At 42.4% G+C, this 14485-nt stretch overlaps 1 protein-coding gene across 2 annotated transcripts in view; it reads right to left on the minus strand.

Moving 5' to 3' along the window:
- Nucleotides 1-14485, minus strand: part of uvrag (UV radiation resistance associated gene) — a 444611-nt gene that overhangs the window by 283041 nt on the left and 147085 nt on the right. For both annotated transcript variants that reach the window (XM_073044289.1, XM_073044288.1), the window contains one exon: nt 6770-6896. In XM_073044289.1, the coding sequence (XP_072900390.1) occupies nt 6770-6896 (127 nt within the window). The remainder of the gene's footprint in view (nt 1-6769; nt 6897-14485) is intronic.

Below are 14485 nucleotides of genomic sequence, written 5' to 3' on the forward strand. Positions count from 1 at the left end.
CAACGCAGTGGTTTAATTATTGGAATACATACATTTCTTAAGTGTTTTATATGCATAGAAAGGTAAAATATATACTATATACTAAGACAAACGTTTGACTAACTGATGCTAAATAATATCTGATGTACTTGTTCCGACTTACGTACAAATCCGACTTAAAGACAGACTCAGGAACGGAACTCGTACGTAACCCGGGGACTGCCTGTAATTCATATGTACTATATGTGCCTTGTGCTCTGTGTGTGACTGTTGATACAGTATTTCCACCTTGGCCCTGGAGTAACACTGTTTCATCTGGCTGTAGTCATGGGTATTCCTGTATGTTGGAATGACAATTAAACACGAACTTGAATACCAGACAGCATGCGTGGAAGGTGAAAGTTGGTAATTGCAAAGGAGATGTGGGGGCCAGGTTTTTTTTTACACAGAGAGTGGTGGGTGCCTGGTGAATCTGTGGAATTTGTTGCCACGGATGGCAGTGGAGGTCAAGTCATTGGGTGTACTTAAGGCAGAGATTGACAGGTATCTGAGTAGCCAGGGCATCAAAGGTTATGGTGAGAAGGCGGGGGAGTGGGACTAAATGGGAGAATAGATCAGCTCATGATAAAATGGCAGAGCAGACTCAATTGGGCCGAATGGCCGACTTCTGCTCCTTTGTCTTATGGTCTTATGGGATGCACTGCCAGGATTGATGGTAGAGGCAGGTACATTAGGGACTTTTAAGAGACTTTCAGATAGGCACATGAATGTGAGGAAAACATAAAGAAATGGACATTGTGTAGGCAGAGAAGATTAGATTAGTTGGTCAGCACAACATTATAAGCTGAAGGGTCTGTTCCTGTGCTGTACTGTTCCATGTACTACAGACCAGCAAATTCTTTAGCCAGACTACCATCTACAATCTCCTGTCTCCAGCGAGTTCTGAATGCTTGCAACTCTTAACTGCTTGCATGAATGCCACAAATCTGATTATGAACTTGGATACTGGCAACACAGGGCCTTAACATTATTTATCTAGCAAGGCCTAATCAGGTGAAGTTATGCCAAACCTTCACTAGCTGTCAGTCTACCAGAAGGACAAAACATACTTCACAAATGTTTCCGACTGTATCACAAATGTGCAAGTTGATAAATTAAATCAAAGTATAAATGTTTTTATCAAAGTACTTACCATAAATTAAAAAAGCAAAGCTTCCTTTTGTTAACTTTGTAAAAGCAGCCATTGTACCAAAGTGACTGGAGCTGTGGAGGGAAGGCACAGTCGATGCTACTACAGTTCAGGGTTCGATTCCAACACCGTCTATAAGGAATGTGTACATTCTCGCCATGACTGCATGGGTTTCCTCTGAGTGCTCCTGTTTCTTCTCACGATCCAAAGACATACCAATTAGTAGGTTAATTGGTCAGTGTAAATTGTCCTGTGAGTAGGCATGGGTTAAGTAAGTGGGTTGGTGGGCAGTGTGGCTCTTTGGGCCGGTTCCGCATTGTATCATTAAAAAAAATAAAACTAAGTAAAAGAAGCAACTTTCCATTCTGACTATGTTACTGTTAGATTGATGTTTCTTGGCATCAAAACCTCCACCATATATTTCCAGCACTCTATTCAATTGGGATCGAAAAGAAAAACCAAAACTGCTGACAAGTCAATGGTCCCGTATTTTCACCATACCTGAACAGAGATAGGAAATCCGACTAAAGGATTTGTGATGATTTGCATGCTAAATTTAGCTTTCCTCTTTTATGTTCTTATGTGATAAACAGTCCACTTAACACGAATGTGTAAATTGTTAGGATGATTTCAGGAGCATTTGCAGGACAAGTTGTTTATATTCACCCTCTTCAGTTCTTGCAACTTTTCGATACACTCAGTGGCCACTTTATTAGGTACACCCCTAAACCTGCGTGTTAATGCAAATATCTAATCACCAATCATATGGCACAACTCAATGCGTAGATGAAAGTCGAGAGGTTCAGTTGTTGTTCAGACCAAACATTAGAATGGGGAAGAAATGTGATCTAAATGACTTTAACCATTGAATGATTGTTGCTGCTAGATGGGGTGATTTGAGTATCTCAAAAACTGCTGATCTCCTGGGATATTTATGTACAACAGACTTGAGAGTGTACAGAGAATGGAATGAAAAACAAAAAAAAACAACTTATGAGTGAAAACACCTTGTAAATGAGAAAGATCAGAGGAGAATGACCAGTTTGGTTCAAGCTGACAGGAAGGCAGCAGTAACTCAAATAACCATTGTTACAACATTGGTGTGTGAGCAGCACACAACACATCGAACCTTGAAGTGGATAGGCCACAACAGCAGAAGACCACAGAAATGCACGAGGTGGCCACAGAATGCATAGTTTTATCATTCAGAGAATATTGATATAAGCGTGTTACAGGTAAGTACAGCATTCCCAAACTGGAACTGTTCCAACTACAGTAATTCTATCTAGTTCACCTCCTCCCTAATCCATTTGTTTCTCTGCAATATACTGACAAAACCAATTTCCTTTCTTCCTCAAGGCGATTTTATCTTACTTTGATAATGAAGAGCTGACATCTGATACTAACTTGATGACAGCAAAGTGCCTTTTTAGAGACAAAAGAAAACCAGATAAATAATGAAATAGCTAAAAAAAAACCTCAAAAACAGAGGGATTGTACACAGTTGTTTCCCCTTATCCCATTGAAAACAAGACCGAGCCGTCTTCTATCCGAATGCATATGGGTTGTAAAACCTTACAAAAAACCTCTTAGAAACACCATCTCTTGGGGCACAAAATCATTGTTTCAATTTTGTTCATTATTTCCTTCAAATATGGTCATTACAGCCCTCAAGATTTTGTTTTTTGAAGAAACTAAAACCATTTGCACAATCGCGTGAAATGCTTTATAAAGGTAATTATAAGTTGTAAGTGTCAATGGTTGCAACTCACACATACTAAACATAATACCTTAGGCTGATTTATGAGAATTAATGATCTCAATTACATTTTAATTCAACTCACTAGAGAGGGCTTTGTGTTAGGAATTTCACCAATTTTAACTAAATATATTCCAGTGATATCTACATTAATAGCAACTTGTCACACTGAAGGATTTGACTCCTATCCAAATTGAGAAAATGTGGGATTTCCAACAATTATCATCTTCAGTTACTTAATAATTTCATGCTAACCAGTTACAGTCTAGGCCAATTCCAACTTCCACACTTTTCTAATATGTACTCGACACACAGTGCTCAACACAGAACTGAGAATGAGTGATAGCACTGGAGACAAACTTTTCCAGATGCTGCGTAAAACAAAATAAAGTTAATTTAAATCAAATTGGTCCCAAATCTTGATGGGCAAATGCAAATATTTGACGTCTCAGAAAGACAGTTTAAAACTCTGTTGTTGACAACAGTTAGATCTTGAATATGAATCAGAAAAGAAATTTATCTACTGATTGTCATGACAACGAGGACACCATTTTTAGGGCACTCTTTGATATGGGGTACTGCAGATGCTGGAAATCTAAAGCAATACACATATCGTGCTGAAGGAACTCAGCAGGTCAGGCAGCATCTATGGATGGAAATAAACAGTGACGTTTCAGGCTGAGACCCTTCATCAGGATTCTCTTTACTCCTCTTGGCAGATGTTGTCTGACCTACTGAGTTTCTCAAGCATCTGCAGAATCTCTTAAGTTTACAAGACCACATTTTTCTCCCATTAATCAATTAAATTAGCAAAAACTATAGATGATCTCATGTTCAGTCCCATCTGCTCAGACAATAGCTACTATTTTCACCCGAACAGTTAACATGAGTGTCTTATCTTCTGCGTTGTAAAATGCAACAGGAGGGTGAGAAGTGAATTGATAGACGTGTACAAGATGATAAAATGCATAGATGGAGAAGTGAGCCACAGACATTTTCCCAGGGTAGAAATGGCCAATACCAGGGGCATAATTTTATGGTGAATGGAGGGATGTAGGGATGTCAGGTGTAAGATTAACATGTATGTGGGCTTATTGAACAGACAGACATACTTTATTGATCCCAAGGGAAATTGGGTTTCGTTACAGTCGCACCAACCAAGAATAGTGTAGAAATATTGCAATATAAAACCATAAATAACTAAATAATAATAAGTATATTATTCCAAGTGGAAATAAGTCCAGGACCAGCCTATTGGCTCAGGGTGTCTGACACTCTGAGGGAGGAGTTGTAAAGTTTGATGGCCACAGGCAGGAATGACTTCCTATGACGTTCAGTGTTGCATCTTGGTGGAATGAGTCTCTGGCTGAACGTACTCCTGTGCCTAACCAGTACATTATGGAGTGGATGGGAGACATCGTCCAAGATGGCATGCAACTTGGACAGCATCCGCTTTTCAGACACCACCGTCAGAGAGTCCAGTTCCACCCCCACAACATCACTGGCCTTACGAATGAGTTTGTTGATTCTGCTGGTGTCTGCTACCCTCAGCCTGCTGCCCCAGCACACAACAGCAAACATGATAACACTGGCCACCACAGATTCGTAGAACACCCTCAGCATTGTCCGGCAGATGTTAAAGGACCTCAGTTTCCTCAGGAAGTAGAGACGGCACTGACCCTTCTTGTAGACAGCCTCAGTGTTCTTTGACCAGTCCAGTTTATTGTCAATTCATATCCCCAGGTATTTGTAATCCTCCACCACGTCCACACTGACCCCTTGGATGGAAACAGGGGTCACCGGTGCCTTAGCCCTCTTCATGCCCACCACCAGCTCCTTAGTCTTTTTCACATTAAGCTGCAGATGATTCTGCTCACACCATGTGACAGTTTCCCACTGTAGCCCTGTACTCCGCCTCATCTCCCTTGCTGATGCATCCAACTATGGCAGAGTCATCAGAAAATGGCAAGACTCTGTGTTGTAGTTGAAGTCCGAGGTGTAGATGGTGAAGAGAAAGGGAGACAGGACAGTCCCCTGTGGAGCCCCAGTGCTGCTGACCACTCTGTCTGACACACAGTGTTGCAAGCGCACGTACTGTGGTCTGCCAGTCAGGTAATCAATAATCCATGACACTAAGGAAGCATCCACCTGCATCACTGTCAGCTTCTCACCCAGCAGAGCAGGCCGGATGGTGTTGAACACACTGGAGAAGTCAAAAAACATTACCCTCACAGTGCTCGCCGGCTTGTCCAGGTGGGCATAGACACGGTTCAGCAGGTAGACGATGGCATCCTCAACTCCTAGTCGGGGCTGGTAGGCGAACTGGAAGGGGTCTAAGTGTGTCCTAACCATAGGCTGAAGCTGCTCTAGAACAAGTCTCTCCAGGGTCTTCATGATGTGGGAGGTCAATGCCACCAGTCTGTAGTCATTGGAGCCACTGGGGCGCGGCGTCTTCGGTACAGGGACGAGGCAGGATGTCTTCCACAGCACAGGAGCCTTCTGGAGACTCAGGCTCAGGTTGAAGACATGGTGAAGTACTCCACATAGGTGGGGGGCACAGGCTTTGAGCACCCTGGGGCTTACACCATCCGGGCCTACAGCCTTGCTTGGGTGGAGACGTTTCAGCTGTCTTCTCACCTGTTCAGCTGTGAAGCCCACCGTGGTGGTTTCAGGTGGGGGAGGGGTGTAGTCATGAGAGCAGGGTGGGGGGCTGTGAGGGGGGCTGTAGGAGGGGAGAGTGGAGTATGTGTTGGTTGGGGGCTGACAACAGATGAATCATGTGGGGGATGGGCAGGGGCCACAGTGTCAAATCTGTTGAAGAACAGGTCAAGTTTGTTGGCCCTGTCCACACTGCCTTCAGCTCCTCTGTTGCTAGTTTGCCGGAACCCAGTGATGGTCCTCATCCCACTCCAGACCTCTCTCATGTTGTTCTGTTGGAGTTTCCACTCAAGCTTCCTCCTATACCTGTCTTTAGCCTCCCTGATCTTGGCTTTCAGGTCCCTCTGTATTGTCCTCAGCTCCTCCCTATTTCCATCTCTAAATGCCCTCTTTTTAGTGTTCAGGATGTCCTTAATGTCCTTTGTTACCCATGCCTTGTTATTTGAATAACAAAGGACAGTTCTTGCTGGAACATTGCAGTCCACACAGAAGTTGATGGAACCAGTGATGCACTCTGTGAGCCCATCAATGTCCTCTCCATGTGGCTCACAGAGTGCCTGCCAGTCTGTCACCTCAAAACAACTCTGGAGTGCCTCATAAGCCTCCCTCCGACCATTTCCTCACTGTCCTTGAGGTTGCAGGTTTACTCTTCACCAGAGGCACATAGCAGGGTTTGAGATGCACCAGGTTGTGATCTGACCTTCCCAGTGGGGAAGCTATCAAGGGTGGTGGTAGAATCAAATACATCAGGACATATAAGAGACTCTTAGACAGGCACATGGATGGGAAAAAATGAAGGGCTATGTAGGAAAGAAGGGCAAGATTGACCTTAGAGTAGGTTATAAAGTTGGCACAACATCGTGGACCATAGGGGCATGTACTGTGCTGTTGTACTCTATGATCTGTATTGGAGAGGTTCTTAGATAGGCACATGGATGAAAGAAAAATGATTGCTATGTGAGAGAAAAGAGTTAGATTGATACTGGGGTATTTTAACAGGTCAGGACAACATCATCAGCCAAAGGGCCTACTGTATATTGTGCTTACTGCTCTATGTTTTATGAAACTATAAAAAATGCTCCAAGTTTGTCTTCACCTGACACACATCAATATTACAGGAATTGTAGCTTTGCCAATATCATAAACAAAATAAATACAGGTATTTCTGTAAAATATAGGCTCACCCTTGTCATGGAATGTAATCAGTTCCTTTTGCAACATCTCCAGCTCACGGCCCAGTGCCTTCTCCTGTCTCTCGAGTTCATTTCGAAGCACCAAGATCTTCAGCTGTAAATGCTCCTGCTCCTTTTTCTAATGGGAAGAGAACAGTGAAACCCTTTTACTTCCATCAATCACCACCTTAGCTCATCAAAATTTCCATACTTGAATGCAGATAGCCACGCTAGAAATTGACCATAAGACACAGGAGCAGAATTAGGCCATTCAGCTCATCAAGTATGCTCTGCCATTCCATTATGGGTGACTTATCATCCCACTCAACTCTATTCTCCCACCTTCTCCCCATTACCATCAATTCTCTTAACTAATCAAGACCTATCAACCTCTGCTTCAAGCATACTCAATGACTTGGCCTTCACAGCAGTCTGTGGCAATAAGTTCCACAAATTCACCACCTTCTGGCTGAAAAAAATCCCCCTCATTCTGTTTTAACAGGACATCCTTCTTTTCCAAGGTTGTGCCTTCTGGTACCAGACTCTCCCACTGTAGGAAACATCCTCTCCACATCCACTCTAACTAAGCCTTTCATGAATGAACCCCCTTCATTCTTCTAAACTCCAGCGAGCACATGCCCAGAGTCACTAAATATTCTTCATAAGTTATCCCTTTCATTCTTGGAATTATTCTCGTGAACATCCTCTAACTTACATTTGGAGATCACAGTCCTTGAATTTTGCAACGAAAGTATGACAATTTTGGCACACCAACCCTCTCACCAATGTGCCAGTTTATGAGTGATAATTCAAAAAAAGATTTCAGTTATCCCCACTGGTATAGATTGAAACAAAAGGTTTTTAAAAAAATTCTTTGGGTTCCTTCATAGTACTAATCAAAAGTATTATCAAAAGTATTAGGCAAAGACAATTACAAGAATAAGTTTGAGAACCCTTCGCAATTACCTCATTTTCAGCATTAAATACTCATAAAATGAGGTTGAATCTTCATCTAAATCACAATAATAGACAAACACAATCTGCCTAAACTAATAACACTCAAACAATTGTAGTTTTCATGTCTTTTTTGAACACATTGTTTAATCATTCACAGTCCAAACTGGAAAAAGTATCTGAACCCTAGTACTTGATGAATGGTAGACCTCCTTTAACATCAGTAATCTCCACAAAATGTTTCCTGTAGCTGCTGATGAGATTTGCACAGGGGCAAGGGGGAGTTTTAGACCATCCCTCCATACAAAACTGTTCAAGATCATCAATATTTCTGGGATACCTTGCATGAACAGCCCTCTTAAGGTCATGCCACAGTATCTCAATTGGGTTAAGGTCTGGATTCTGACTTGGCCATTCCAAAACACAAGTTTTCTTCTTTTTAAACCATTCTCTTGTTGATTTACTCGTGTTTCGGATCATTGTCTTGTTGCATCATCCAACTTGCATTAAGCTTCAGGTGACAGACCACTATCTTGACATTCTTCTGTAAAATGTCGATACAATTTTGAATTCATGGTTCCCTCAAAGACTGCAAGCTGTCCAGGCACTGAGGCAGCAAAGCAGCCCAAAGCCTTGATGCCCTTTCCACCATGCTTTACAGCTGAAGTGAGGTTTTGCTTTTGGTGTGCAGTGCTCTTTTTCCTCCAAACATAGCGGTCTGCATTTCTGCCAAGAAGTTCAACTTTTGTCTCATCTGTCCACAGAACATTGTCCCAGAAGCATTCTGGAACATCCAGGTGGCCTTTTGCAAACTTGAGGAGTGCAACAATTTTTTTTATATATGCAGAGAGGTTGTTTACTCTGTGATGTCATTCCATGAACACCATTCTTTTTCAGAGTTTTTTCATAGTGGACACATGAACAGAGACTTTAGCAAGTTCTATAAAGATTTCTACAGGTCTTTTGTTGTTACCCTTGGGTTCTTTTTCCCCTCCTTCAGCATTGCATGTTGAGCTCTTGGTGTTATCTTTACAGGATGCCCACTCCTAGGGACAGTACCAACAGTAATGAATTTCCACCATTTGTAGACAATTTCTCTTACTATGGACTGATGAACACGCAGGTCTTTAGAAGCGCTTTTGCAGCCTTTTCCAGCTTTATGCATTTTACAATCCTTAAGAGTTCTCCCAAATAAGCGGCTGGCCCGATCAACCAATGATCCAATCAACCAGAATCCAGTGTATATTGCCACTGTTAGTCTATAAACCACTCCAACATGTTTGATGTCCATCATCTCTTCTTCCCCCAAGCACTGTACAGCAGTCACAAAACAAACTTCATGTCATCTAAGACAATGATAACAAAACTGATTGATTTTATTTCCTTTATGCTTTGTGGTCTGGCAGTTATTGCATTTGCCTCATACAGGAAAGGTCCCCATTTTGATTCTGGGCAAGAAAACATTTTACATTTGAACAAAGAGGGATTAGAGGGATATAGACTATGTGCAGGCAGACAGGATTACATTAGATTGACATCAAAGTTAGTACAGACATGTTCTATTCTTGGATAGGATCTCAGAATCAGAATCAAGTTTATTAGCATTGACATATGTCATGCTCTGTAGCAGAACAGTGCAAGACATAAAAGCGTTTCTATAACACAATACAAAAGAGGAATAGTGAGGTAGTGTTCATGGTTTCATGGACCCTTCAGTAATCTGATGGTGGAGAAGAAGCTGTTCCTAAAACATTGAGTATTCATCTTCAGGCTCCTGTACTGTTTCCCTGATGGTAGTAACAGGAAGAGGACATGTCCTAGATGGTGAAGGTCCTTTCCATTTGTAATCATAAACACACAGAAAATGCTGGGGGAACCTAGCAGGTCAGGCAGCATCTGAGGAAATGAATAAACAGTTGACGTTTCAGGCCAAGACCCTTCTTCAGGACTGTTCAGGAAGTGGGAAGATGCCAGAATAAAAAGGTGGGTGGAAGACTAGCTAGAAGGTGATAGAAGAAGTCAGGTGGGTGGGAAAGGTAAAGGATTGGAGAAGAAGGAATCTGACAAGAGAGGAGAGTGAACCATAGGAAAAAGGGAAGAAGGAGGGGCACCAGGGGGAAGTGATAGGCAGGTGAGGAGAAGAGATAAGAGGCTAAAGGGGGAAATAGAAGTGGGAAGCAGGAGGTAAAAAAAAATAACAGGACAAAATGGTTTTTCATGCCATCAGGTTGGAGGCTAACTAGATGGATTTGAGGTGTTACTATGAGATGGCCTCATCATAGCAAAAGAGGAGGCCAAGGACCAAATTCTCAAAATGGGAACGGAGACAGGAGTTATAATGATTGGCCATGAGGGATTTCCACTTTTGGAGGATGAAGCAGAGGTGCTTGACAAAAGGGTTGCCCAATTTATGTTGGGTCTCACCAACGTAGAGGAGACTGCATCAGGAGCACCAGATACAGTAAAAGACACCAAGAGATTCGCAGGTGAAGAGTTGCCTCACCTGGAGGGACTGTTTGGGGCCCTGAATGGAGGTTGGGGGGGAAGGGTAAATAAGCAGGTGTAGCATTTCCATCACTTGCAAAGATATGCACCAAGAGGGAGATTAGTGGGGAGCGAAGAATGGACAAGGGAATCACAGAGAGAGAGATCCCTGTGGAAAGCGGACAGTGGGGTGGGGTGGGGGGAGGTGAAGGTGTGTCTGTTGGTAAGATCCCATTGAAAATAGCTGAAGTTGCAGTGAATGACCTGTTAGATACATGGGGTAGTAGGTGAGGACAAGAGGAACTCTATCCCTGTTAAGGTAGCAGGAAAATAGGGTGAGCGCTGATGTTCAGGAAATGGAGAAGTGGATGAGGGCAGCATCAATGGGGGAGGAAGGGAAACCCCTTTTTTTTTTGAAGGAGGAGGACATCTCTGCTCTGCTGGAAAGGAAAGCCACATCCAGGGAACAGATGAGACAGAGATGAAGAAACTGAGAAAAGGGAATAAGAGTTTTTACAAAAGACAGAATAGGAGGAGGTATAGTCAAAATATCCATGGGAATCAGTAGGGTTATAAAAGATGTCGGTCGATAGTTTGTCTCCAGAGGTGGAAACAGAGAGATCAAGAAATGGGAAAGAGTTGTCAGAAATGGACCAAGTGAACTTAAGGGCAGGGTGGAAGATAGAGGCAAAGTTGATGAGGTTGATGAACACAGCATGAGTGCATGAAGCCGCACCTAGAGAGCTAGAGCCCGTGCAGGTGCCCATGGCTACCCCTCAGGGTTTTAAGAAAGTGGGAGGAGCCAAAGAAAAATTTATTAACGGTGGGGACCAGTTTTGCCAGATGGAAGAGGGTGGTGATGGAGGGGAACTGGTTGGGTCTTTTGTTGAAAAAGAAGCAGAGAGCTACAAGGTCTTCTTGACAGGGTTAGAAGTAATTAGGGACTGAACATTCATGGTGAAAATGAGGTGGTCAGGGCCAGGGAATTGAAAGTTATTGAGGACATCAAGAGCATGTGAAATGTTACAGATGTGTCGTGGAAATGGAGACAGAATGGAGTTCAAGTACACAGACACAAGTTCAATGGAGCAGGAACAGGCAGAGACAATGAGCCTACCCAGACAGTCAGATTTGTGGATCTTGGGTTGGAGGTAGAAACGAGAAGTGTGGAGTAAGGGAACTATGAGTTTGGAAGCTACGGATGGGAGTTTTCCAGAGTTCTTGATGGTGTCGAAGACAAAACATATCTCATGCTTTCTTAAAATAATTCATCAAAACATTTGCCTTCCCAAGGACAATTTCATAATCAAAAGAAACTGAATTTCTATTGAGTTATGAACAGATAAACAGATTGTAATAATGCAGATATTCATATGCATGGTCCTAAGGGTGGCCATTTATTTGGATGGGCTGAGCCCAGTTACACAATGAATCAGATGTCTCTGATTGCAGTTTTTACAAGTAAAGATTAGCTTTATTTGTCACATGCTTACAGTCAAATGAGTGTCAACTGCCAACACAGTCCAAGGTTATGCTGGGGGAGCCTGGAAGTGTTGCCATGCTTACAACACCGATACAGCATGCCCACAACTTACTAACCCTATCCCGTACCTCTTGGCAATGTGGGTGAAAACCCATGTAGTAACATGGAACACATAAAAATCCCTTACAGACCGTGGCAGAAATCGAACCCAGATCGGTGATCGCTGATCTGTAAAACTCTTGTGAGAGTTACTACACTATCATGCTGCTCTTTCTTAAAATAATTCATCAAAATATCTCAAACAAGAGAAAATCAGAAGATGTTGTAAATCTGAAGGGCTTCGACCTGAAATGTCGACTGCACTCTTTTCCATAGATGCTGTCTGGCCTGCTGAGTTTTTCCAGCATTTTGTGTGTGTTTCAACAAAGTATATTTTGCCTTCCCGAGGACAATTTTAGAATCAAAATCTGTAAGAATCTCTGAATTTCCACTGGAGTCATGGAAAAATTAACAGAGATTCGAATAACGCAGTCATTCGTATGTATGGTTCTAAACTTGAAAACACATGAGCAGAGGAAACACAGTCTCTGTAATTTTCCAAACGCAAGGGATTCTAACGTTGCTGGAAATGCAGAGAAACATAAACAACTGCATCACTGTCTGGTATGGGGGTGGGTGGGGAAAGGGCCTACACAAGATCGAAAAAAGCTACAGAGAGTTGCAAACTTAAGTCAGCTCCATCATGGGTACTAGCCTCTGTAGCACCCAGGGCATCTTCAAGGAGTGATGCCTCAAAAAGGAAACATCCATCATTAAGGACCCCTATCACCCAAGCCATGCCCTCTTCTCATTGCTACCATGAGGGAGGTGATACAGCAGCCCGAAGGTACATACTCAATGCTTCAGGAACAGGTTTTAACCCTCTGCTGTCAGGTTTCTGAATGGACATTTAACCCATAAACACTATCTCACTACTTCTTTTTCTCTTTTTACACTACTTATTTAACTTTTTTTTAATATATATATACTTACTGTAGTTTAGTTTTATTACGTATTGCAATGTAGTGCTTTCGCATAACAACAAATTTCATGACATATGCCAGTAACATTAAACCTAATTCTGAAAATGATGGAGGAACTCAGCAGGTAAGTCAACATCCATGGAAAGGAAAAAAGACCATTTCAAGCCGAGACCCTTCAGTAAATTTGGCCATTTTATTTGGATGGGCTGAGGCCAGTTTCCTGATGAATCTGATGGCTCTGGCTGCATTTGAGACATCAATCCTAATAAACACTGGTTCAAATTTTAAACTTATAAGAAAAGATCAAGGGTATAAGAACAAAGTCACCATTTGAATGATAAGCAGTGAGATAGGAAGTGACTATTGTTTGACAGTAATTGTGTATCAGTAAACAGCCAAAGAAAACGCTAAAGAAATGAAAAGCTAAAAGTCTTTGTCCGGATGTTTGAAGTTTTCATCAAAATAGACAAAATAATGGAACAATTACGGACAAATGGGTTTGATCTAATGACCATGATAGGTACAATTATACCATGATAATGACTTGGAATTAAATATTCCAGGGCACTTAATGCTCAGAAAGGGCAGGCGAAGGAGAGAAGAATGCTATCTCAGATAATAAAAGGAATTGGAGAGTAAGGATGTTAAGATCCTTTGTACTTTCCTCCATTCGTCTGGTTGCTTTGTACATTCAACCCCAGCAAACACTCAGCTGGTACTGGAGCAACTGAGCACCATGATTGACAATTACAAAGAAGGCATGATAACAGCTACATTTCAGGAGTTCGAGAAGGCTTGGTATGTCGCCAAAGACAGTCACAAAGGTATACTGCTGCACCATGGAGAGTATTCCACATGGTTGCATCACCATCTGGTGTGGAAGGGTCACTGCAGAAGATTGGTAAAAAGCATCTAACTGGAACACTAGCCTCCAGTGCATCCAGGATATCATCAAAGTGCAATGCCCCAAAAAGGTGGCATCCATTCTTAAGGAACCCCATCACCAAGGACAGGCCTTCTTCTCATTGCTACCATCAGAGAAGAGGTACAGGAGCCTGAAGACACACTCAACAGATTGCAACATGTTGTTGTGCAGAGGGATTGCAGCATGGAGTGCTTGTGCATGAATTACAAAAGGTTGGTTTGCAGGTGCAGCAGGCTATCAAGAGGGATTGAATTTAAGAGCAGGGAGGTTATGATGCAACTGTATAGAGCAATGGTAAGGTCACATCTGGAGTACTGTTCTGGTCTCCTTACTTGTGAAAGGATATACTGGCTTTGGAGGTGGTGCAGAGCAGGTTCACTAGGTTGATGCCAAAGATGATGGAATAGACAATGAGGAAAGATTAAGTCGCCTGGGATTGAATTCGTTGGAATTCAACAGAATGAAAGGAGATCTTATAGAAACATATAAAATTATGAAAGGGATAAATAAGATAGAGGCAGGAAAGTTGTGTCCACTGGTAGGTGAGACAAGAACTAGGAGATGTAGCCTCAAGATTCGGGGGAGTAAATTTAAGATGGAGATGAGGAGGAACTGTTTTTCCCAAAGAGTGGTGAATCTGTGGAATTCTCTGCCCAATGAAGCAGTGGAGGCTACCTCAGTAAATACATTTAAGAGAAGGTTGGATGTTTTTCTTTGCATGGTAGGGGAATTAAGGATTATGGGGAAAAGGCAGGTAGGTGGAGATGAGTCCATGGCCAGATCAGCCATGATCTTATTGAAAGTGGAGAAGGCTCGACGGGCCAGATGGCCTACTCCTGCTCCTATTTCTAATGCTCTTA

This window comes from Hemitrygon akajei, chromosome 4 (genome assembly GCF_048418815.1).
Source record: "Hemitrygon akajei chromosome 4, sHemAka1.3, whole genome shotgun sequence".
NCBI classification, from domain to species: Eukaryota; Metazoa; Chordata; class Chondrichthyes; order Myliobatiformes; family Dasyatidae; genus Hemitrygon; species Hemitrygon akajei.